A 22,834-nucleotide genomic window follows, 5' to 3' on the forward strand; every position below is an offset into this window, starting at 1 on the left:
TGGTGTCCTCGCGGCCGGAAGAGTAAGTATTTCGTTTTGCTGATGTTTAATTGAAGTCTGTTAGATTGAAGCCACAAATCCTCATGAAGAAGAATCTTCAAAGAAGCAGGCCATTCTCATTGCAATGCAGACCAGTTTAAATGTTTTCGTGGTACTGCTGCAACCGTAGTTTAGTGAAATTCTCAGGCACAACAAGTGAGGGTGGCAGTTTATGCGTAGCTATTTGTGTGCTCAGCGTGGTTTCTACAGATTTGGTATTTGTGTGAAGCGCGCATATCCGTACAAAATAAACAGGAGGAGGAGGAAATAAAGAGAGAAGGCAGGAATGTTAACCAGCAATGCGTCTGGCCAGCTACCCTACTCTGGGGTACGGGAAAGAGAGAACGGAAAGATAAGATAGAAAGAGGGAGCTCAAGTACACCTGGCACGTCTAAAAACAAACGACTATGGAATGACTGAACACAACTTAGGTAGGAGCCCTTGGTGTGGAGTTAAAAGTAGCACCTTTCATATTTGCAGATTTCTGCACTATTGTGAACCCCGTTTACCAGCTGCTGATTGAAGACGAGAGAGCGGAGCTGCGCAAGTTCACGGAAGACATCCTGAAGGACCTCTCGAAGCGCCGTAGCGGGAGACCGGTCAAGGCGCATAATCTCCTGGTAATCCACGCGCAAAAGCCACGTACGCAAACTTCTGCATCCCAAGCCGCACGAGCAGACTCCAAGTAGCAAAGTCACTTCGACAATTGGGTCTCTCGGCTGGGTAATTCAACCTCTCAGCGGGGTATCGCGCAAAATAAATCTCCATTGTTGTGCACGCGAAAGGTACTCACAAAAAATGAAAAAAAAGTACGAAATGAGCCCAAGTGTCAAAGAACTTACGTATTCTAGTCAGCCTTTATGCCGTGCTCTGATTTAATTGTTTTTGCGACACCGCGGACTCATGAACATGGGAATTGGACGCACCCGCGTTAAGCCGTGCGTGGCTTTGTCGTGTAGGGGATCCGTGTGGTTCAGCCGACGCGCTGTGGTAGGACATTTGAGACCCCTATCAGGAGCCGACACGCTTCACTTCGACGCCGGGTTCCCGTAGGCGGAACCCCCCAGATATACCCGACCGGGAGAAATCGCTAGTGGCCCTTTCTTGTCCTCCTCTCCACTCTTCGTCTCTATCTCTCTCAGTGTGGTCCCTTCAGTCCTCTTTTCCCTTTTTTACTTGCAAACTTCCATGTCGCGAGGGTTAACTTCGTACACGTGGCATAAACAATCTAGGCTATTCATATTGGGTTAAAACGGGCATATGCTGCTGAACGTAACTGAATACCTCAAGCTGGGATAGTGTCCGAGAGTCGCATCCATGCTGCGCGGCTGGCATGCCTGCCAAATAGTGTAGCTCCAACATGGCTTCCAATTTTTCTGCACTTCCCGATTGCTTTCTGTAACGAGGTAAATTGATAAAATGTATTACTTTTTGGCAAAAGGGAGAAACCAAAACGACCTCCTGGACTACAGTGAGAGCCTACTCGTGAGATGGCAAGACCAGAACGTGGAAATATTCGAAAATGAAGACATCCCCACGATCATAATGAAATTCCAAATATTTACTTTCGAAACCAGCAATTTCACAGACCCATCGACACCGGATACTGAAAGATCAGTGCACGACCATCCATTCCTAACCTGCGTCTATGCTTCAAGTGCCAGCAATTTGGGCATGGGTCACAAAGCTGCCGTGGGTGCCCTACATGTGCGAGGTGTAGTTCACGTGACCATTCCGCTTACATTTGTCTCCACTGCTCGCTGTACTAACTCATGGGGACCACCACCTCTCTTACTCTCAATAATACACGTCACGGGAAGAAAAACTGAATCAAAGGTGAAACGAAATCGATCTTCTGACGAGCCAGGGAAACGTCTATTCACCAAACACTCTTCATCCAGGTTAGATTTGAAGCGAAATCGGGCAGCGCCACAGTATTTGTCGGCTGTCCGAGTCACGCGAGTACGCCGGTGACACGCCGTTAGCCCGCTCGGTCGAACCGGCAGCGCTGTTTCACCGAGTGCCATGAAAGGCCTGCAGATAACCGCGCCTGCCAGCCCCAGGGCCCCTGCTCATGCAGACAGACCAAAAACAGCTGCTATGTGTGCGGTGAGTGAGCATCATCCACTGCCTCAATAGATGCTATGTATGCAATCCCGAGTGCTCCCACAGGGGTGTCTGCGTCAGCAGGCGTTTGGTGTGTTGCGATACCACGGTCCCGAGCAAGTGGTGGCGCGAGACCCTCCCGCGCTTAACCGTGCGCGGCTTAGACCGGGGAAACGGGGATCCGGAGGGTTGAGCCGAATCTGGGACTTTGGATCTATAAGGCCCCTCGGCAAAGGCAACACATCTCTTTGGCCTCCGCTCCACGTAGAACGGCACCTCCGGACTGACCCATCCCGCGGGGAAATCAGTAGTTTTCCTGTCTCGCTCGCCAACCTTCGTTTTTCTCTCTCAGTTTCAATCTACTTTCTTCTCACTTCCTTTTACAGCCGATTTTTCAGGCAGCAACAGTAAACACACTGTGGTCTATCCAACCTCGGGTATATTATATTAGGTTACAGCAGCTACGTAGAAATGGCGTCAGCGTTTCCTTCGAGTCTCCTAACGCCCCGTTGTTGGGCTCGGTGGTGGGCGGCTAGCGTACCTGCCTAAATAAATTTTCTATGGCTAAAAGGTCGTTCCCTCAATTCCTGATCGTCCTGTTTCTAAAAGGGGACGCATCGAAGAAACTTCCCAAATGTTCAGCTAGCGGGAAGGGAACGTTCCCACGCTTCCATGCAATACATAATCAAGGTGAAGGAAATACCTTCAGAACTATCACCTTTCGCTGTGGCTAATTGTTTCACTGAAACACTAGGTGATGGCTAAAAAGTGGCGATCGCGAGTATCGGCGACCTCTGCCTTGAGGTCCGCGACATTGAACAGCGCGGCAAACTCTGGCAGCTCGTAGCATTTGGTAATGTGCCTATCCCTGACCTCGCGTCGATCACGGGGCACAAACAAATGAGTTATTTCTGACGATAACCTCTTGAGCCTGAGCGAGGAAGAGCTCCTGCAGGGCTGGAACGAACAAAATGTGATTGGAATTGAGTTGTTCTGTAGGAAGGCACTTCTTATGAGTTCCCGATCCAGCCGCTCAGCCGCAACACTTTAGTCCTTATTTTCCTTGCCGTTCTTGAACTCCTGAAAAAGTGAGTAAAGTACAGCAAAACAAAATAAAAGTACCTATAGCACTCATTGGATACTCACTACTGTTTGAACCAAGCTACATGCGTAGCAAATATGCCACAAAATAAATGCAGATAATTTAAAGGGATTGTGAACCTTTCAGGTAGGTTGAAACACAATTGATGGTTGGAAATCTTTGCAGCAAACTTATCAGTCATGTCTTACTGTGTAACGGTATTAGGAAAAACAAATCTTGGTCTACTTTGTGATAAAATCCAACCAGAATATGCACATGTTTGACCCCAAAAAGTGAACCGTATTATTTTTTACATGTCGTTTGATACCTCACATTGCTCATTTGGGCATGAGAAACTTAAGAGTGAAGCGCACAGTAGCTTTTCTAACAGGGAGGAGCGAAGTTTCAGTTGTCGATAGCTCAGCAACGCATTTACTAGTTAATAACTATAATAATTTGTAAATCAAGAAACATTTTGTTGCTTTTTTTCTGCGAATGTGTTATCCATGGGAAGGAATAAAGTTGATCAAGTTCGTCTAACTCTTCTTGGAGTGGAACGATGTGTGATTTTGTGCGACTAACACCTATTTTCTCCTTGAAGAAGGTTCCTGACGCTAAAGCCATCGGAGACCAAGAGAAGGTAAAGCGCGGTGTTCACACACACTTCCTATCTAAAGTGTCGCTTGCATATTTCAAATTATTTTTAAACAATGCATCTCGGCCTATTCTTAATAAGTTGGAGCATGTACGCGGCCGTGAAACATATTCTCCGGCGCGGCCCGGGGTGAACTATTTTATGTAGAAAATGTCCATTTAGGCCTTCGCATTGCCGTTCTGCAAAGCTTGTCTGCTTGCGCAGTGTCTCGCACAATACAAAAACCGGAATGTAATTTCCTCCCCTATTCAATACAAACACAACCAAATTATATGAAGTACATTGTCACTCGAGTGCTAGAACCTTAAAAATGTTATAATCGAAAACTTCCCGCCGCTGGCAAAAAAGAACTGCAATCAAAAACACGCTGCACAATATCGATCGCGAAACGTGGTGCCAGTGCGTGCTGGGAATTTCACGGGAAATCTCGAAGGTACCGTCAGGCACGACTAAGATTCGAAAATGAATAAATTATCACGCGTAACAAATAAAATGCGCAATGTGTGGATCATGATCTATGTTTTAAGGGCCGCCATGGTTCCGGAATAAAACACAGGACAGAAAAACGAGGCATACCGCGTATTCCATCCTCATGGATAAATGAGCCATGGAGCAATTAGATCGTCTAAAGGGTGCTCATAATAGCCCTTTATGACGCCCGTCCTTCGTTCTGACCTCACTATGCACGCAGTACTAATTCGCGATAGTAGTAATTGGCGACACCGAACTATGTGTTAACACGCATAGCAGCACTCACGGTATTTCCACGCACGACAACGAGTAGCACAATCATTTGAAAATTTATATCTTAAATTTGCACATGAACAAGATGAACTACATTACATTGCAAGAACCTTGCCAGAAGGCCATAAGGGGCTCGAAACACAGTAACATCAGCACTCACGCCATGGCATAGCACAACTTGAACTTGCGAAGCAACAGGTGAATGTTTATGGTACGTGGCACCGGGACCCGCTCCACCGTCGCTGCCCTGTCGGGGCAAATGCTATAGCGCCACCAACGGGAGCTGCATTGCAGCAGACCTCTATGTGATTTGTCCTTTGACTTTTGCAGTACATATTATTCTATTGCGACAGCACTTATGTGGACAGTCCCGGCACATTTCTGCCGTCGGCATCGCCGTGTGCTTCCGTACAAAGTCCGAGGGCGATCAAATGCGAGTGTGCGAGTGAAACCATGCGAGCGTGAGCCGGCGATCGTGGCTCAATCTCGCGCACGTCAGGGAGGAAAATGGGGTGGAATCGCACTGTCTTCCGTCGCGCGCAAGGCTTTGGGGAATGTTAGGAGGGGGGGGGGGTAGTGCGTTTTACTCTGGGTGACCCGGACCGGTGTATCGTGATTCTTGAAAGCCATCTGCGACCATGACAGAGTCCGCCGCGCGCTGGGTTCTCGTAGCTTAGTTCGCGTTGATGCGAGACGCAGGACGAAGCTCAATTCGCTCGCTGCTGCTGCCGCGCTTCCTCACTCCAGCGTTTTGACAGCAGTTTCCGCGGTCATCGATTAGGTGTGTTCATGTTTGCCTATGCGCGCGTGACTGCATGTTTGTTAATTTAGTTAGTATGCTTAAGTTTAGAAGTTCATACGGCCGATAACAGTACTATCATTACTTCGTCTAGCTGTGCACTAATTTGCTCTCGCAACCGACGCTTTGCCTTTCAGGCGAAACTGCGACTTATTTAAAATATTTAACCAGCAAACAATTAGCACATGACCGGGGCAGTTGGAGAAGTATGGGAGAGGCCTTTGCCCAGCAGTGGGCGTAGCCAGGATGATGATGATGATGATGATGATGATGATGATGATGATGATGATGATGATGAACCAGCACACCTGACAAGGAGGGTGCCTGCCCCGTACTGCGGGTGGAGGAGGTTAGAGGTCGCTTTTGCGCCCAATTAATTTTGATATGTTCGTTTTTATTTAATTGGTTAATAGCAGGTTAACTTTTTGCGAATTATACATATCGCGGTTATACTGAAGTTCATTTTCATGACTGGCCTGACCATACGCAGAGTGGCCATAAGTGGCACGTACTGTGAACATCGCCTCCCGAAGTAACAAGGGCGTGCTGGCTTACCATTTCTGAAAAGTGGCCACTTTTCGAGAAAGGATTTCACAAGAGATCTACACAAAATTAGCCATCGTAAGCCACCCTTAAAAAGCCTCTCACGAGGCCCCATACCAAATTTTGGTTATACGCTGGAAGTTGTCACATGTCCTCTAGGGAGCGTTCTGCCTAAATATTTTTTTCAAATTGGCTCTTTAATAGACGAGTGAGCGAGCGAGTGAAAACTTTATTGTAAATGTCCGGTGATTTGGGCGGGGTGGGGCCATAAGCACCCCAGCCTAGGTCACGGCCTCGAGTCCTTGGACTCGGGCGGCTTCCTCGGCGTGCCGGACGGCCCACAGTTTATCAGCGAGGTCGTCGCTGAGCAGGGCCGCCTCCCAACGCGCCTTTCGGTTCGAGACTGCAATTTCTACCCCGTTCGTCGGGGGCTCCTGCTGCTCGCTACCGGTGCAGGCCTACAGCATGTGCTGCAGCGTCGCTTTGGCTCCGCACGCTTTACGATCGTCGGACTAATAAATGTCGGGGTAGCAGAGGTGAAGGATCGCCGGGTTCGGATATGTGTGTGTCTGCAATTGCCTCCAGGCAACCACCTGTTTCTTGTTTAGTTTGGCGTGCGGTGGTGGGTATTTACATCTGTTCAATCTGTAGTGTTGTGTGATGTCTCGGAAAGTGGTCATGACTCATGCGATCCACCCACGTCCACTCCCGCATCGCACTCGCGGTGGGCGAGACGCCGGGATTGCCGGCAGGAGCCGCGGCTCGGCATGCAAGTCCGCGAGCCACGGCCTGGGCCGTCTCATTTCCCGTTCGCGGAGGGTCCGTGTGGGCGGGGGTGCGTACGAGGACCGCATTCTCCACATTCAACAGGGCAAATATTGCCCTGTTGAATGTGGAGAATGCGGGCCGCTTCCCGGGAGATCCGGCCGCTAGCGTAGTTGCGTATCGCTGCCTGCGAGTCGCTTGTGATCACCTCGGCATCCGTGGTGGCTACCGTGAGGGCTATCGCTGCTACCTGGGCCGCCTCCGTCTCTTCCGTGCGTATCGTCGCGCTGGCGACGCAAGTTCCGCTGTGGTCGACCGCGAAACCACGTCGCCGCTAGTAACCAGACGCATCTACGTAAACAGTTTCTTTGTTGCTGCCGTATTTCTTTTGCAAGTCTCGCGCGCGCCTGTTGCGCCGGCCAACGTGATGCGTCGGGTGCATCTTCTTGGGTAACGGCGAAACGACGATGCGCTCGCGAATCGGTGTGGGCATCACGACCCTTTCGCCCTGCCGCGTGTGGTAGCCGATGCCCAGCGTCTCGAGGATGTGTCGCCCGGTTCTCTTTTTTGCCAAACGCTCGTACTGCGCGACGTTGTGCGCTTTTATTATCTCGTCTAGGGTATTGTGTAAACCCAGTTCGAGAAATTCATCCGTGCTGGTATTGATCGGCAATCCTATGGCACGTTTGTACGCCTTGCGGATGAGGCGGTCTAGTTTCGTTCGTTCGGCCACTTACGCTTGAGTTAGGAGGCCACGTATTTTATGTGACTGGTTACGAACGCCTGTACCAGGCGGATCGTATTGCTTTCACAAGATACTTCACAAGATATATAACTGGTCTGTAAAAAGTTATCTCCAGTGAAATTGCTCCAAGACAAAAGCGGTCCTCTTTAGAGCGAAGTCCAGGCCTTGTGATCTCACCCAATGCCTCACACTCAATGACACAAAAATAGAACTTTCCGCTACAGCAAAAACATTGGGTGTTATCTCTCATGAATTGATGCTATGGGACCACCACACCGATTACTTACGAAATAAACTTAGTAAAACGTTAGGTATGTTGCGCAGATGCCAGAGACTACTACCAATACCACAGAAACTTACGGTTTATAACGCGCTATTTGCTTCTCACCTGCGCTATTGTAACCTGGTCTGGTCATATAGTACTAAGAAATCATTAGGTAATTTAGTTTTAGTTCAAAAGAATGCCTTACGTGCTATTTCAGACTTACCTTACAATGGACATACGCGTGACATATTCCGGAAGTTCAAGATTTTACGTGTAAACCACCTTTACGAGAATCAACTTATGTGTTCTTTTAAACGTGACATGATTAAGGGCACTAATCATATCATAAACATCGCGAACTTGCAGCGGAATCCTTCTTTTCGCCTAAATCGATATACGGAACACTGGGAAGTCCCGCCCCCTCGGACTAACTATGGCCTTGAAGCACTCTCCTACTGTCTTCCCTCTACACTTAACAAATATAGTCTAAATGATGTAAACATACGCCATATATACAAGAGCACATTACTGCAAAAATTTCTGTGAATAATTAACTTTTTGGTTTGTCGGTTGAAAAGTACTTCTTTGCTATTTCTAAGTTGTCATTTCTGGTTTTCTTGCATACATGTATGCGTATATGCATGTGGGTATATATATATATATATATATATATATATATATATATATATATATATATATATATATATATATATATATATATATATATATATGCGTCTGTGAATATGTATATATTGACCCTGCCACAAGTATGCACTACGAATATCTTGCCATGTTGCTACCTGTTCATGGGGAGGTGGGACTAGTACGTCAAGCTACCGTTATGCAGCTTTTATCCTGCCATCCCTACCGCTTTGTATATATCAGTGTACTTATGTGGTAAAATAAACTTCTTCTTCTTCTTCTTTCATTCCACTATGTCTGTTTGTGATACGTTTCAGTAACCGGATCGTTTCATCGACCGCACGCTCTAGTCTGCGTACGGTTTCGCCGTTGTGGCCGTTGGCCGACAGGTGCAAGCTCAGTACCCTAATGTTGTGAACATGCGGGATGACGATGCCGTCCGATGTGAGTACTATAGTTTCTTTGCGCGCTCGGCTGCGCAATCGGCGTTCTTGGGTTTGCGGCCCCGGCGCGTGGGTTTGTAGAGCAGGAGCTACGATTTGGCCGCGGAGCATTCGAGGCCCGTGCCGCGCAGATACTCCTGGACCGCTTCTACGGCCGCCTGTAACGTTTGCTCTACGTGGCCGTCATTTCCCTCAGCAACCCAGAGCGTGATGTCATCGGCGTACAAGCCGTGGTGTAGGCCTTTTATCTCTGCCAAACTGGCCACCCTGTTTACGCAATACCTCATGACCTCGAGCGTACCAGAATCTCGAAAGAACGCTAACATAATCCTCATACATAAGAAAGGGGACGCCAAAGACTTGAAAAATTATAGACCGATCAGCTTACTGTCCGTTGCCTGCAAAGTATTTACTAAGGTAATTGCAAATAGAATCAGGAACACCTTAGACTTCTGTCAACCAAAGGACCAGGCAGGTTCCCGTAAAGGCTACCCAACAATAGACCATATTCACACTATCAATCAGGTGATAGAGAAATGCGCGGAATATAACCAACCCTTATATATAGCTTTCATTGATTACGAGAAAGCGTTTGATTCTGTCGAAACCTCAGCAGTCATGGAGGCATTGCGGAATCAGGGTGTAGACGAGCCGTATGTAAAAATACTGAAAGATATCTATAGCGGCTCCACAGCCACCGTAGTCCTCCATAAAGAAAGCAACAAAATCCCAATAAAGAAGGGCGTCAGGCAGGGAGATACGATCTCTCCAATGCTGTTCACAGCGCGTTTACAGGAGGTATTCAGAGACCTGGAGTGGGAAGAATTGGGGTTAAGAGTTAATGGAGAATACTTTAGTAACTTGCGATTTGCTGATGATATTGCCTTGCTTAGTAACTCAGGGGACCAATTGCAGTGCATACTCACTGACCTGGAGAGGCAAAGCAGTAGGGTGGGTCTAAAATTAATCAGCAGAAAACTAAAGCAATGTTTAACAGTCTTGGAAGAGAACAGCAGTTTACAATAGGTAGTGATGCACTGGAAGTGGTAAGGGAATACATTTACTTACGGCAGGAAGTGACCGCGGATCCGGATCATGAGACAGAAATAATCAGAAGAATAAGACTGGGCTGGGGTGCGTTTGGCAGGCATTCTCAGATCATGAACGGCAGGTTGCCATTATCCCTCAAGAAAAAAGTGTATAACCGCTGTGTCTTACCAGTACTCACGTACGGGGCAGAAACCTGGAGGCTTACGAAAAGGGTTCTACTTAAATTGAGGACGCGGCAACGAGCTATGGAAAGAAGAATGATAGGTGTAACGTTAAGGGATAAGAAAAGAGCAGATTGGGTGGGGGCACAAACGCGAGTTAATGACATCTTAGTTTAAATAAAGAAAAAGAAATGGGCATGGGCGGGTCATGTAATGAGGAGGGAAGATAACCGATGGTCATTAAGGGTTACGGACTGTATTCCAAGGGAAGGGAAGCTGTTAGATATGGCGCCGTTTCCTGAGGCTACTTCGAGTTCCCCAGACCACATCGAATCGCAGCACAGCTAATTGAGGAATGCAGAAGCAGGAAAGCACATTCTAGAGGAGCGCCCGAGCAAACACGTTGAAGGCCACAAGACACGTGCAAACAAGTTTGCGGCCCCCAGGTCGTGTGCCGCCGAGGAACTATTCAATGCTTGACTTTTCCAGAAAGCGAAGGGATAGCCAGGCACTGTTGCGAAGAAAAGGGGTTCTCGGACCAAGACGGCTGTAATGCGCCGTGACAACATGACGGCTGTAATTGAGCGTGTCCGCCTTCGTCCGCCGTCACCCCCTGCCCTCTAGGCTGATGGAGCATTGCAAGTCAGAAGGCAAGACCGCAGGGAGCCGCCTGGTGTGGCACCGCGGCAGGGGCGCCAAACATTGGCCGAAAATGGCGTCATCTGAGTGGACTCTCTCATTGGCCGAACATGACGCGACTTCTAGTCCTCGAAGGGTTCAAAAGAAGCATTCCAGAGAGACCAGAGCATTCTAGAGCATTCTCTGATTCACCTCTCTCGAACTTCTTGCCGCGGGCCGCAGCGTCCGAGTTGCTGCCGGCCCATAATGACTGTACGACTGTTACTTGAGTCTCACCTCTCTGTATATAATGTAAAATAAATACTCCCAAGTTTGTTTTCATCCCGAAGTCCGTCCTCAACCCCAACAAAGCGTAGCTGGGGGCGGCAGAAAGTTAGGGGGGCGGATGATATTAAGAAGTTTGCAGATACAACATGGCCACAATTAGTACATGACCGGGGTAGTTGGAGAGGTATGGGAGAGGCCTTTTTTTCCCTGCAGTGGGTGTAACCAGGCTGATGATATATATATATATATATATATATATATATATGTATATATATATATATATATATATATATATATATATATATATATATATATATATATATATATATATATATATATATATATATATATGTAACATCGCGACCCTGGTGTGTTTTCTGGCCTGAAGGGACAGGACGTTGACGAACGGATCAAGCTATATGAACATGCCAGCGCTAATAACAGGTGGGACCCAACCATTATGCTCGCCAATGTAATCTTTTATCTTGGCGGCACCCCACGCGTGTGGTACCAGACGCATGACGACGAGATAAGCAGTTGGGACACTTTCAAAGAAAAGCTATGGGAACTGTTCGGCGATTCCACTGGCCACAAGGTTGCCGCGAGAAAGGCTCTTGCGTCTCCTGTTCAGACATCTACAGAGACGTACGTTTCATACATCTTCGACGTCTTGGCTCTGTGCCGCAAAGCTTACGATGTTATGTCTGAATCAGATAAAGTGGCACATGTTCTAAACGTCATCGCCGACGACGCTTTCATTTTGCTTCTTTTCGGCTACGTCTCGACAATCGACACCATCATTAAAGAATGCCGTCGCCTTGAACAGGATAAGAGCCGCCGTATCACGCACCACGTCACGCGGCTACCCAACACCGCTGCTACTTCGACATGTGAGGGTCGACCGCGTCAGGCCACCACCTGTGACGACGTCACCCGTATTCTTCGCCGCGAGCTCGAGGCCGCCTGTTCGCCAGCTTTCTCCGCGACGCCTCCCTATCCGCCAGCAACCACGATTGCCATGATTCAGGCCATAGTCAGACAGGAATTTGAGAACATGGGTCTGAACTCTGTGTGTTCTACTGTCTCTACTGTCGCATCGGCCACGTCGCTCGTCAGTGCCGCAACCGATGGCCACCGCCTCCTCGGACATATGCCGCCACTTATTCCCGCACCTTTGGACCCTATGATCCCTATACCAACCGCCATGAATCCACTGCCGCTGATGCTCCTGCTTCTGCTCCGAACCTTCGCTACAGCCGCTCGCCCTCACCTCGACGCCATCAGTCTCGTTCACACCAAGCCCGCCGCTTCTCTTCGCCGCCTATCGCCTCCCGGATCCAGCCGGAAAACTAGGCACTGCAGCTTCTGGAGGTGACGCTGCGTTGTCGACCCTGCCCTCAAATCATCTACTCACGTTACCCACGAACCGAAACCTTCTTGACGCTTGCGTTGACGGCTATCCTGTCACTTCCCCCATCGATACAGGCGCGCATCTTTCTATTATGAGTGCTGCCTTCCGACGACGACTCAAAAAGCTCCCCAGCCCAGCGTCGGCACGCATCGTCCGCGTTACGAATGGCGGTGCTGTGCCTATCATCGGCATGTGTACGGCACGTGTCAGCATCGCCGGCCGCCACACTCCTGTCCTCTTCACGGTGATTGCTCATTATCCCCACGACCTCATTCTCGGCCTCGATTTTCTCTCCGCGCATTCTGGTCTTATTGACTGCTCTGCCAGTACCCTTCGCCTTGAGTTGCCGATGCTCACAGGACCTTCTGACGCACCCCAGTGCCGCCTACGCCCCACCGGCTTTATTCGCCTGCCGCCAAAATCAATAGCCTATATTGAACTCTTGTCTTCCCCACCAGTCCCTGATGGCGAGTACCTCGTCACTCCTCTGCCCGACATTCCACTACAGTATGACGTTACCGTGCCTCACAGTATACTTACTATTACTGCGAACCGCACTTTCATGCATATTTTTAACTTTCGATTGGCAAAGCAAATTCTACAGCAAGGTATTTGCCTTGCCAAAGTTGATTGTCTCGGCGACCATCACGTGGCACCTTCATCGACTGATGCCTCTTGCGAGCTTAGAAGGCCCAGCGTGCCAGCCTTGGTCGCCGATTCCAAGATACAGACAATGGTTGCGACGGACCTGTCTTCTGCGCAGGCCGAACACCTTTACCAAGTGTTATCGTCCTACGGAGATATTTTCGACTTCGACGATCGCCCTTTAGGCCAGACGCTCGCGGTAAAGCATCGAATTCTTACTGGCGATGCTACTCCTATTCACCGACGACCGTATCGAGTTTCTGCGTCGGAACGCCAAGTAATTCAAAGTGAAGTGAACAAAATGCTAGACAAAAACATCATTGAGCCTTCTTCGAGTCCCTGGGCGTCACCTGTGGTGTTGGTTAAGAAGAAGTATGGCAAGTGGCGCTTCTGTGTAGACTACCGTCATCTGAACAACATTACTAAGAAGGACGTCTACCCGCTCCCACGCATAGACGACGCCCTTGACTGCCTCCACGGTTCCAGCTATTTCTATTCTATTGATATTCGTTCTGGATACTGGCAGATTGCTGTTGACGATATGGACAGAGAAAAAACCGCGTTCATCACACCTGATGGCCTATACCAATTTAAAGTAATGCCGTTTGGATTATGCAACGCCCCTGCCACCTTTGAGCGTATGATGGACTCCCTGCTCCGAGGTTTCAAATGGTCCACATGTCTCTGCTACCTCGACGACGTCATCGTCTCCTCGCCCACGTTCGACACTCACCTTGAGTGTCTAACAGCTATACTTGATGTATTTCGAAAGGCGAAGCTGCAACTTAACTCGTCCAAATGTCGTTTCAGCCACCGCCGAATTACTGTTCTAGGCCACCTCGTTGACCCTTCCGGAGTACAGCCTGATCCCGACAAAACTCGCGCTGTCCGAGACTTTCCAATTCCGAAGACAGCCGCAGACGTTCGAAGTTTTGTAGGGCTACGATCGTACTTTCGTCGTCTTGTTCAAGATTTTGCGGCAATTGCTCGACCCGTCACTAATCTTTTGAAGAAAGGCGTACAATTCTCGTGGGGTACTGCAGAAGCCACCGCCTTCTCTCGTCTCGTTACTCTTCTCTCCTCACCACCCATTCTCGCCCACTTCGACCCTGATGCCCCTACAGAATTGCGTACAGATGCCAGTGGTCATGGCGTAGGTGCCGTCTTAGCCCAGCGTCAGCGTGGCAAGGATCGCGTTATTGCTTATGCGAGCCGCCTCCTCACACCATCGGAGCGCAACTATTCCATTACGAAACGAGAATGCCTTGCTGTAGTCTGGGCGGTTGCGAAGTTCCATCCTTACCTTTACGGTGGCACTTTTTTCCGTAGTCACTGACCATCATGCTCTCTGCTGGCTCTCATCTCTAAGATCTCATCGCTTGGGGTCGATGGGCTTTGAGGCTACAAGAATTTTCATATTCCGTGGTCTACAAGTCTGGCCGCCTGCACCAAGACGCTGACAGCTTGTCGCGTTACCCTGTTGACGACCCTGGCTCCTCCAATATTACCATTGCTGCTTGCGTATTCTCTGTGTCGCAGCTGCTTTATTTCGCCGATGAGCAACGTCGTGACGCCTACATTAGAGCACTCATCGACCGTTTTGAACACTCTCCGGCCGACGCCACACTATGCCTCTTCGTCCTCCGCGACAGTAATCTGTACCGTCGTAACTTTCATCCGGACGGCTCTGAGTTCCTACTTGTCATAGCTAAACACCTCCGCTCAACCGTTATAGAAGAGCTCCACGACGCACCAACGGAAGGATACCTCGGCGTATCTCGAACCTATGACCGTGTACGTCACCGTTTTTTCTGGCCGGGCCTTGCCCGTTCCGTACGACGTTACGTCGCCGCTTGTGAACTTTGCCAACGACGCAAGAAGCCTTCCCAGCTCCCCGCTGGTTACCTGCAGCCGCTTGACATCCCTGCCGAACCCTTCCATCGTGTCGGCTTAGACCTTCTCGGCCCATTTCCGGAATCTACATCAGTAAACAAGTGGGTTGCAGTCGCGGCGGACTACGCGACCCGCTACGCCGTAACCCGCGCTCTTCCGAGCAGTTGTTCAACTGATGTTGCGGACTTCCTCCTGCATGATCTCATTTTGATTCATGACGCTCCGCGTCAATTGCTAACAGACCATGGCCGTACGTTTTTGGCCAAAGTCATTGACGACATCATGCGTGCCTGCTCAATACAGCATAAGTTTACCACGTCCTACCTCCCTCAAACGAACGGCCTCACTGAGAGTTTGAAGCGCGCCCTTACAGACATGCTATCCAAATACGTTTCAGACGACCACCGTGACTGGGACCAGGCTCTACCTCACATCACCTTTGCGTGCAACTCTTCCCGTCTCGACACTGCTGGCTTTTCTCCTTTTCACCTCTTGTATGGCCGTGAACCAACGCTACCACTGGACACTGTGCTTCCGTCCACCACAGCATCAACTAGCGCTTATGCCCGTGATGCTATCGCCCATGCTGACCATGCTCGCCAACTTGCGCGCGCTCGTCTACAAGTCTCTCAAGGCAAACAAAAGCAACGCTATGACCTCCGTCACCGTGATGTCAATTTTGTGCCCGGCACCCTCGTGTTGCTTTGGTCACCATCGCGTAAAGTTGGCCTTTGTGGAAAACTGTTTTCCTGCTACACGGGCCCATATCGCGTGCTTCGCCAAGTGACCGATGTCACCTACGAAATCGTTCCAGCCACGCCCACTACGTCCTCTGCTGTGACAACCAGTGACATTGTCCACCGTCGCCCGACTCAAACCCTACAACTCTCCACACCCCTGGGATATTTAACAGCACTGTGACGGCGCTTTTGCCGGTGGGGGGGTTGTATTACGATATCATCGAGCGATGCTCAAGGAACGAGCCACCACGAGAACGACGACGAAGTGGGTCTGTGCCCTTGGCGCAAGTGAATGTCGGCCTTGCGCTCTGGCTCCAGTGCAGTGTTAAGAGCCTGTAAATAGCCTCTTTCGCCTGTGTCTTTCTACACGGAACAACATATATATATATATATATATATATATATATATATATATATATATATATATATATATATATATATATATATATATATATATATATATATATATATATTGTAAGCACTATTAACGTACTTCGTCGTTTTCATTTGTACATAGCCATCATCATCTTCCCTCTTCTTCGACTTCTTCGCGCGTGAGCTGCGGGCGCTGCCTTTTTGGAATAAACAGCGCTGGGCAACTTGATCGGTCTCGGTATTATAAAGTGGTGGAGGTACGTCAAGATCCCGACGTCCTCTCGCGTTCCCGTCCTCCCTGGAGCTCCGTTCCGGTCGCCGCCTGCACCCAGCTACCCCTACAACAATGGACACTTCCAACCCCGGCCCTTCCGGCGCCTCTAACCCTACCACAGAGACGACCCCGCCTGCGGCGCCCTCTTGGACTGTGACGAGCCCTCAGCGCGATCCCCCTGTCTTCGCAGGACTCCGCGGTGATGACGTAGACGATTGGATCGACCACTATGACCGCGTGAGTTCTTGCAACAAGTGGAATGACACCCAGAAATTGAGGCACGTCGCCTTCTACTTGACCGGTGTTGCAAAGACGTGGTATTTCAACCACGAATCCGACATCGCGGATTGGTCCACGTTTACCTCGAAGCTGCGGCAAATCTTCGCTTCCTCGTCTGGCCGTGCAGAAGTCGCCAAACAGAAGCTGGGAACGCGGCGCCAACTTGCCCAAGAGTCTTACACCTCATACATAGAGGATGTCTTGGCTCTGTGCCGCCGTGCGAATCCTAGCATGACGGAAGCCGAACGCGTTCGCCACATCTTAAAAGGCATTGGGCCTGTCGCATTCAACGCCTTAATCGTGCAAAATCCGGCTTCTGTCCAAGACATCACTTCAACGTGTCAACGCCTCGACGAGCTGCAGTCTATTCGTCTTCCACATGACAGCAGCGATCCTCAGGTTCCCCATTCTCCAGATCTACGTGCTCTTATCCGCACCATCATCCGCGAAGAGCTTCACCTACAAGACCTCAGCCGTCCACCTGCTGCCTGCGCCCCATCCCCCACCTTCGACTTGCGCGAGGTCGTAAAGCAGGAGTTGACAGCGATGACCACACCCACGACGCATCTTGCTCCGGTAGCGCGCTCCACACCTACCTACGCGGATGTTGTTTCGCTACCCACCCCTACCGTGCCTTCCGTGCCTACTGGCGTTTCCTATGACCATTTGGCTTCGATGGGACCCAGAGCATTTGCTGCGCCATCGTACCCTCCGTGGCGTCCACCTCGTCCGGTTTGTTTTTACTGCGGTATACGCGGCCATATATCCCGCTTCTGCCGCCGGCGCCAGCAGGATGAAAGGCGAGGCTATGCTGAGCATGAAAGAGACCGCACTCGCCGATCAGCCGACTACTATCCCGGACCGTACTCGTCCCCGCCACAGCGTTCTCCGTCTCCACCAGCTGCTCCCAATCTGCCTCATAGTTCCCGTTCGGCCAGACGTCGTTCTCCATCCCCTTACCGGCGCTCTACATCACCGCTTCGCCCCACTTCCCATTTTGTCGACCAGCACTCGGAAAACTAACTGTTGCAGTTTTTGGAGGGGAAACTGCTTCTTATCGGTCTTCAAAAATTCCTCCTGTTCGCCCGGCCAACATGCTTTCTGTGACTGTCGAAGGTGTTCCCGCGTCAGCTCTCATCGATACCGGTGCCGCCGTTTCTGTTCTGCGGAGTGATCTGTGTTCGCGGCTCCGTAAAGTAAAAACGCCTTATCTTGGACCTATTTTGCGTGGTGCTAATAATGCATTCATTCACCCTGACGGACAGTGTACTGCTCGTGTTCTCATCGACGGCATACGCCACCACATCGAGTTTCTCATCCTTCCAACGTGTATCCATGAAATTATACTGGGTTGGGACTTCCTACATTCTGCTTCAGCCGTCATTTCATGTAGAGAGGAAGTTGTCCACATCACGGATACAGAGCTTGAACCTGTTGCGGACTCTTCACTTTCATGCGTGAACTTGACCATCGCTGCCGACTACGTCCTGCGTCCTGGTCACGAAGACGTTGTAGCCGTAACTTCCAGTCAAATCGCCGACGGAGACGCCCTAGTCGCCCCTTCTTCCCGCTGTACTTCTCGCGGAATTCTCATTGCCACCTGTCTCGTCCGGTTTTCACGCGGCTGCGCCCTTCTGTCTGCTTGCAACACGACCCCAGATCCTGTGATGTTGCCCAAAGGGATGACTGTGGCAACCCTCGCCGACACTCAACCTATCTCTCTAGTCACGCTTTGCCCTTCTTCATCGCCAGCCCCAACCTCAGGTTTGGATGATTCTTTCCCTCCTCCAGCTGTTCTTGGTTCTGACCTAACAGCCGCGCAGTCCGAAGCCCTAATGGTGGTCTTGGCAAAACACAAAGCCTGTTTCGACAGCTGTTCCCCTGTGTTGAGCCAAACTCCTGCGGCTAAACACCACATCGAAACCGATGGTTCCGCTATTATACGACGACGCCCCTATCGTGTATCGCCGTCGGAACGAAAGGTCATTGAACAACAGGTTGCTGACATGCTTGCGCGGAAGATAATACGACCTTCATCTAGCCCATGGGCGTCTCCCGTGGTCCTGGTAAAGAAAAAAGATGGCTCAGTTCGCTTTTGCGTGGATTATCGAGCGCTCAATAACATTACACGCAAGGACGTATATCCAATCCCTCGAATTGACGACGCTTTGGACACACTACAAGGGGCGGAGTATTTCTCCAGCCTTGATCTTCGGTCAGGATATTGGCAAATTCCGATGAACGAGACTGACAAAGAAAAGACCGCATTCGCTACACCGGATGGCCTTTATGAATTTAACGTGATGCCTTTTGGCCTTTGTAATGCTCCTGCCACATTTGAACGCATGATAGACAACGTCCTTCGTGGTCTAAAATGGAAGACATGCCTCTGTTATCTGGACGATATTGTCATCTTTTCGTCTGACTTCAGCCAACATCTTCATCGATTAGACGAAGTTCTCAAGTGCCTTGCGAATGCTGGTCTCCAAATCAATACAAAAAAATGCAAATTTGCAAGCAAAACAATAAAAGTATTGGGTCACGTCGTCTCAAAAGCTGGCATCCAGCCTGACCCCGAAAAGATTAGTGCCGTTCTTCAGTTTCCTCGCCCCCAGCAACAGAAAGATCTACGTAGTTTCCTCGGCTTGGCGTCATATTTTCGTAGATTTATACGCAACTTCGCAGCAATAGCAGCTCCTCTACACAAGCTACTGGTTACCGGTGCCTCTTTCACGTGGACTAGCGACTGCGAGTCGGCTTTTCAAGCTCTCAAGCGGCATCTTACTTCCGGACCAGTGCTTCGCCACTTCGATAATCGTGCCCCCACCATACTCCATACTGACGCAAGCGCACAAGGTATTGGCGCAGTACTTCTGCAACGTAATACAGAATCTAAAGAGCAAGTCATAGCATATGCCAGCCGAACACTTTCTCCAGCTGAGCGGAACTACACCATTACAGAGCAAGAGTGCCTGGCTATCGTTTGGTCGATTCAGAAATTTCGCCCATACCTTTACGGCCGCCACTTCACCATCGTCACTGACCATCATGCTCTGTGTTGGCTGTCATCAATGAAAAACATGTCAGGACGCTTAGGACGCTGGATACTGCGCTTGCAGGAATATGACTTCACTATAACATACAAGTCTGGAAAACGCCATCATGATGCAGACGCATTGTCTCGCTGCCCACTCTCACTCTCTCCCGGTAACGCGCCGTCGTCTTCCCAACCACGTCGTTCCGATGATACGCTTGCCTCCCACCAACTCTCGATAACGCCCCTGGACCAAGTTACGCTTTCATCACGCTCTGATTTCGTCTCGCTTCAGCGGGCCGACTCCTACTGTCGAGCTCTCATGGATCGCCTTAGTGGGTTCACCGAACCACCCAACAGCCGCTTGCGACGCCAACTTCGACAATTCCGCCTTCAAGGTGGCGTGCTACACCGCTACGTTTACCACCCAACAGGTCACCGGTGGGTCCCAGTTCTACCTCGCTGCCTTCGCTTGCGGGTATTAGAGGCACTTCACGACGATGTATCGGCTGGCCACTTAGGCTTCCACAAGACTTACGACCGCATAAAGACCCGCTGCTTCTGGCCTGGCCTATCAACAACGGTGGCCAAATACATTGCCTCTTGTGCGTCATGTCAGCACCGCAAACGCTCGACATCCCCTCCTGCCGGTTTACTACAACCTCTCCCTTGCCCGGACGCACCTTTTGAATTTGTTGGCATTGATTTATATGGTCCCTTGCCGTTGACACCCTCCGGTCACCGTTGGATTGTCACTTCAGTCGACCATTTAAAAAGATATGCCGAGACTGCCCCTCTGCGATCCGGCACCGCTTCTGAGGTCGCCGACTTTTTCTTGCGCGCCATCGTCTTGCGCCACGGGGCTCCTCGCGTTCTTCTCAGTGACCGTGGCAAGGCGTTCATTTCACAAGTTCTCGAGGAAGTTCTTCGAGCCACTAATACCGTCCACAAATCTACTTCTACTTATCATCCGCAAACAAATGGCCTTACTGAGCGCTTCCACCGTACGCTGTCTGACATGATTGCCATGTACATCCGTCCTGACCACACTGACTGGGATAAAATTCTTCCTTTTGTGACATTCGCATATAATACCGCTATTCAACGGACTACCGGCTACAGCCCTTTCTTCCTTGTGTATGGACGATCTCCTTCCACCATATTCGACAGAGAACTATTTTTCGCACCTTCTTCGCCTAACGCGTCGCTTCCAGAAGATTTTGCTGCCCGAGTTGCACATTGCCGTCAAATCGCCCAGCAAAGCACAGAAGCTACCCAAGCTGAGCGCAAGCGTTACTGCGACAACAAACGCCGTGACCTACGTTTTCACCCAGGAGACCAAGTCCTGCTTTGGACTCCAGTCCGCACCCCAGGCCTCTGTGAGAAGTTCCTTCCACGCTACATTGGTCCATACACCGTTGTGCAGCAAACATCTGCAGTGAACTATCTCGTCCGCCCAGTACACTCCGTCACTGACCGGCGCCGCCGGAATGCCGAAATCGTTCACGTGTCGCGGATGAAGCCCTTCACTCCCCGTTTAGATAATCTCTAATCTGCGGCCAGGCTGGCCGCTTCCATGACGGGGGGAAGTTAGTGTAAGCACTATTAACGTACTTCGTCGTTTTCATTTGTACATAGCCATCATCATCTTCCCTCTTCTTCGACTTCTTCGCGCGTGAGCTGCGGGCGCTGCCTTTTTGGAATAAACAGCGCTGGGCAACTTGATCGGTCTCGGTATTATAATATATATATATATATATATATATATATATATATATATATATATATATATATATATATATATATATATATATATATATGGACGAACCTTAGGTGATACTGTTCAAACGGTGTTCACCAATAAAATATAGCTACCAATTGGTGCTTGAATAATATCCTATGTACATCCAATATACGTTATCTGGTAGCCTAACAATCGTGTGGATAATACGTCCTGTAAACAGCCACGCTTTTCTTATAAAAACAGCACGTACGCGAGACGTAACATGTACGTGACTTCAAGACGTTGACGTTTGGATCAATTATGGACGATGAAGAGACAAACGTGGTCCATAGGGATAGCGTATAGCTTGCATGTCTAAATAATTTGATTTAATGTATTTTTATTAAGTTGTATATAATCTATTGGCTTACCCGCAGCACGGAATTGTATGCGCAATGCTTAGCTGCACTGCAGCTTTCCTTAGCATGCTTTGAGATGCGGTTGGCTGTATTCTGGCCTGTCTACCAGTACTTAAGCTTTTTGCATGACGAAAATGTTTGGTCGCCTTATTGTACCGCTGCCCAACTGCAACGCTCAGGAGCGCCCCCGTAAACGCTAGCGCCACATTTCCCTCTAGGATATTTATTTATAACCTCCATGTATGGGACGTAACTTAAGAGGTCCTTCACCAGGTCTGGCCATTTTGAGCTGAAAAGCGCAGAGAATACATTGCGCGGAAGCGATCGTGTCTGCAAGGCATTGGCTGAGCGCCGCGGAAAGGTCTGATGTTTGAAACCGAACGCCGTTTTCCCTTCTCCTCGCGGCCGCCACGCTCCAAGTCGGAGGATGACGTACACGTGCTGGTGCGCCCACGTAGACGTGTTCGCGCTGTGACGACGCTCGTGGTGACATGAGACAGAGAATTATTCAAGGCAACACCCGTTATTTGTGTAATGTGTTGCTAGAATAGACGAATTAAAGGTTAGAGAAATAATGAAACACACACACTTGTCCTTTTCTGCCGTGTTCCAGCGCGGGATCTTGCTCTGTGATCCGCTTGCGTCTGCCTCAGTATTCGTGTAGCACTGACTTACACCGCAGGTCAGGTGCCCTCGTGCACAGTGCGCAAGGTCGTGGGCTGCGCGAAACTAGACAATCGTAATCGCTCGCGCGCAACGCCACGTCAGCGGAAGTGCGCCGCGCCGCAAAAGAAAGCCAGGAGAAAAAAAAATGAAGGCGGGGCCCGTGACGTATGCCTCAAGCGATCCTCGAGCGCCGGTATGGGAGAAGGCAGGGAAAGAATTTCGCTTGCGGAGGCTAGATGGGCAAGTGGAGAGATCGTCCAAGTTTGCGGTGAAGCTCACCTCCTGAAATGATGGGTTCACGGCACTGAAATATTTCTATCTCGGCTATTATTCAACTGATTTACTACAGTTTTGTGGCAGAACGTTCCCTAGAGGACACGTAACAACACGTATAACCTAAGTTTGTTATGTGGCCTGTTGAGAGGCCCCTT

General features: G+C 49.8%; 1 protein-coding gene across 2 annotated transcripts in view; it reads left to right on the plus strand.

The window, feature by feature from the left end:
* LOC139055923 (juvenile hormone acid O-methyltransferase-like) overlaps positions 1 to 3,755 on the plus strand; it is a 97,876-nt gene extending 94,121 nt beyond the window's left edge. For both annotated transcript variants that reach the window (XM_070533572.1, XM_070533573.1), the window contains one exon: positions 520 to 3,755. In XM_070533572.1, coding sequence (XP_070389673.1) covers positions 520 to 728 — 209 coding nt within the window. In that variant the 3' untranslated portion in view covers positions 729 to 3,755. The remainder of the gene's footprint in view (positions 1 to 519) is intronic.
* The last annotated feature ends 19,079 nt before the right edge of the window (positions 3,756 to 22,834 follow it).

Source organism: Dermacentor albipictus, chromosome 2 (assembly GCF_038994185.2).
Source record: "Dermacentor albipictus isolate Rhodes 1998 colony chromosome 2, USDA_Dalb.pri_finalv2, whole genome shotgun sequence".
Lineage (NCBI taxonomy): Eukaryota > Metazoa > Arthropoda > Arachnida > Ixodida > Ixodidae > Dermacentor > Dermacentor albipictus.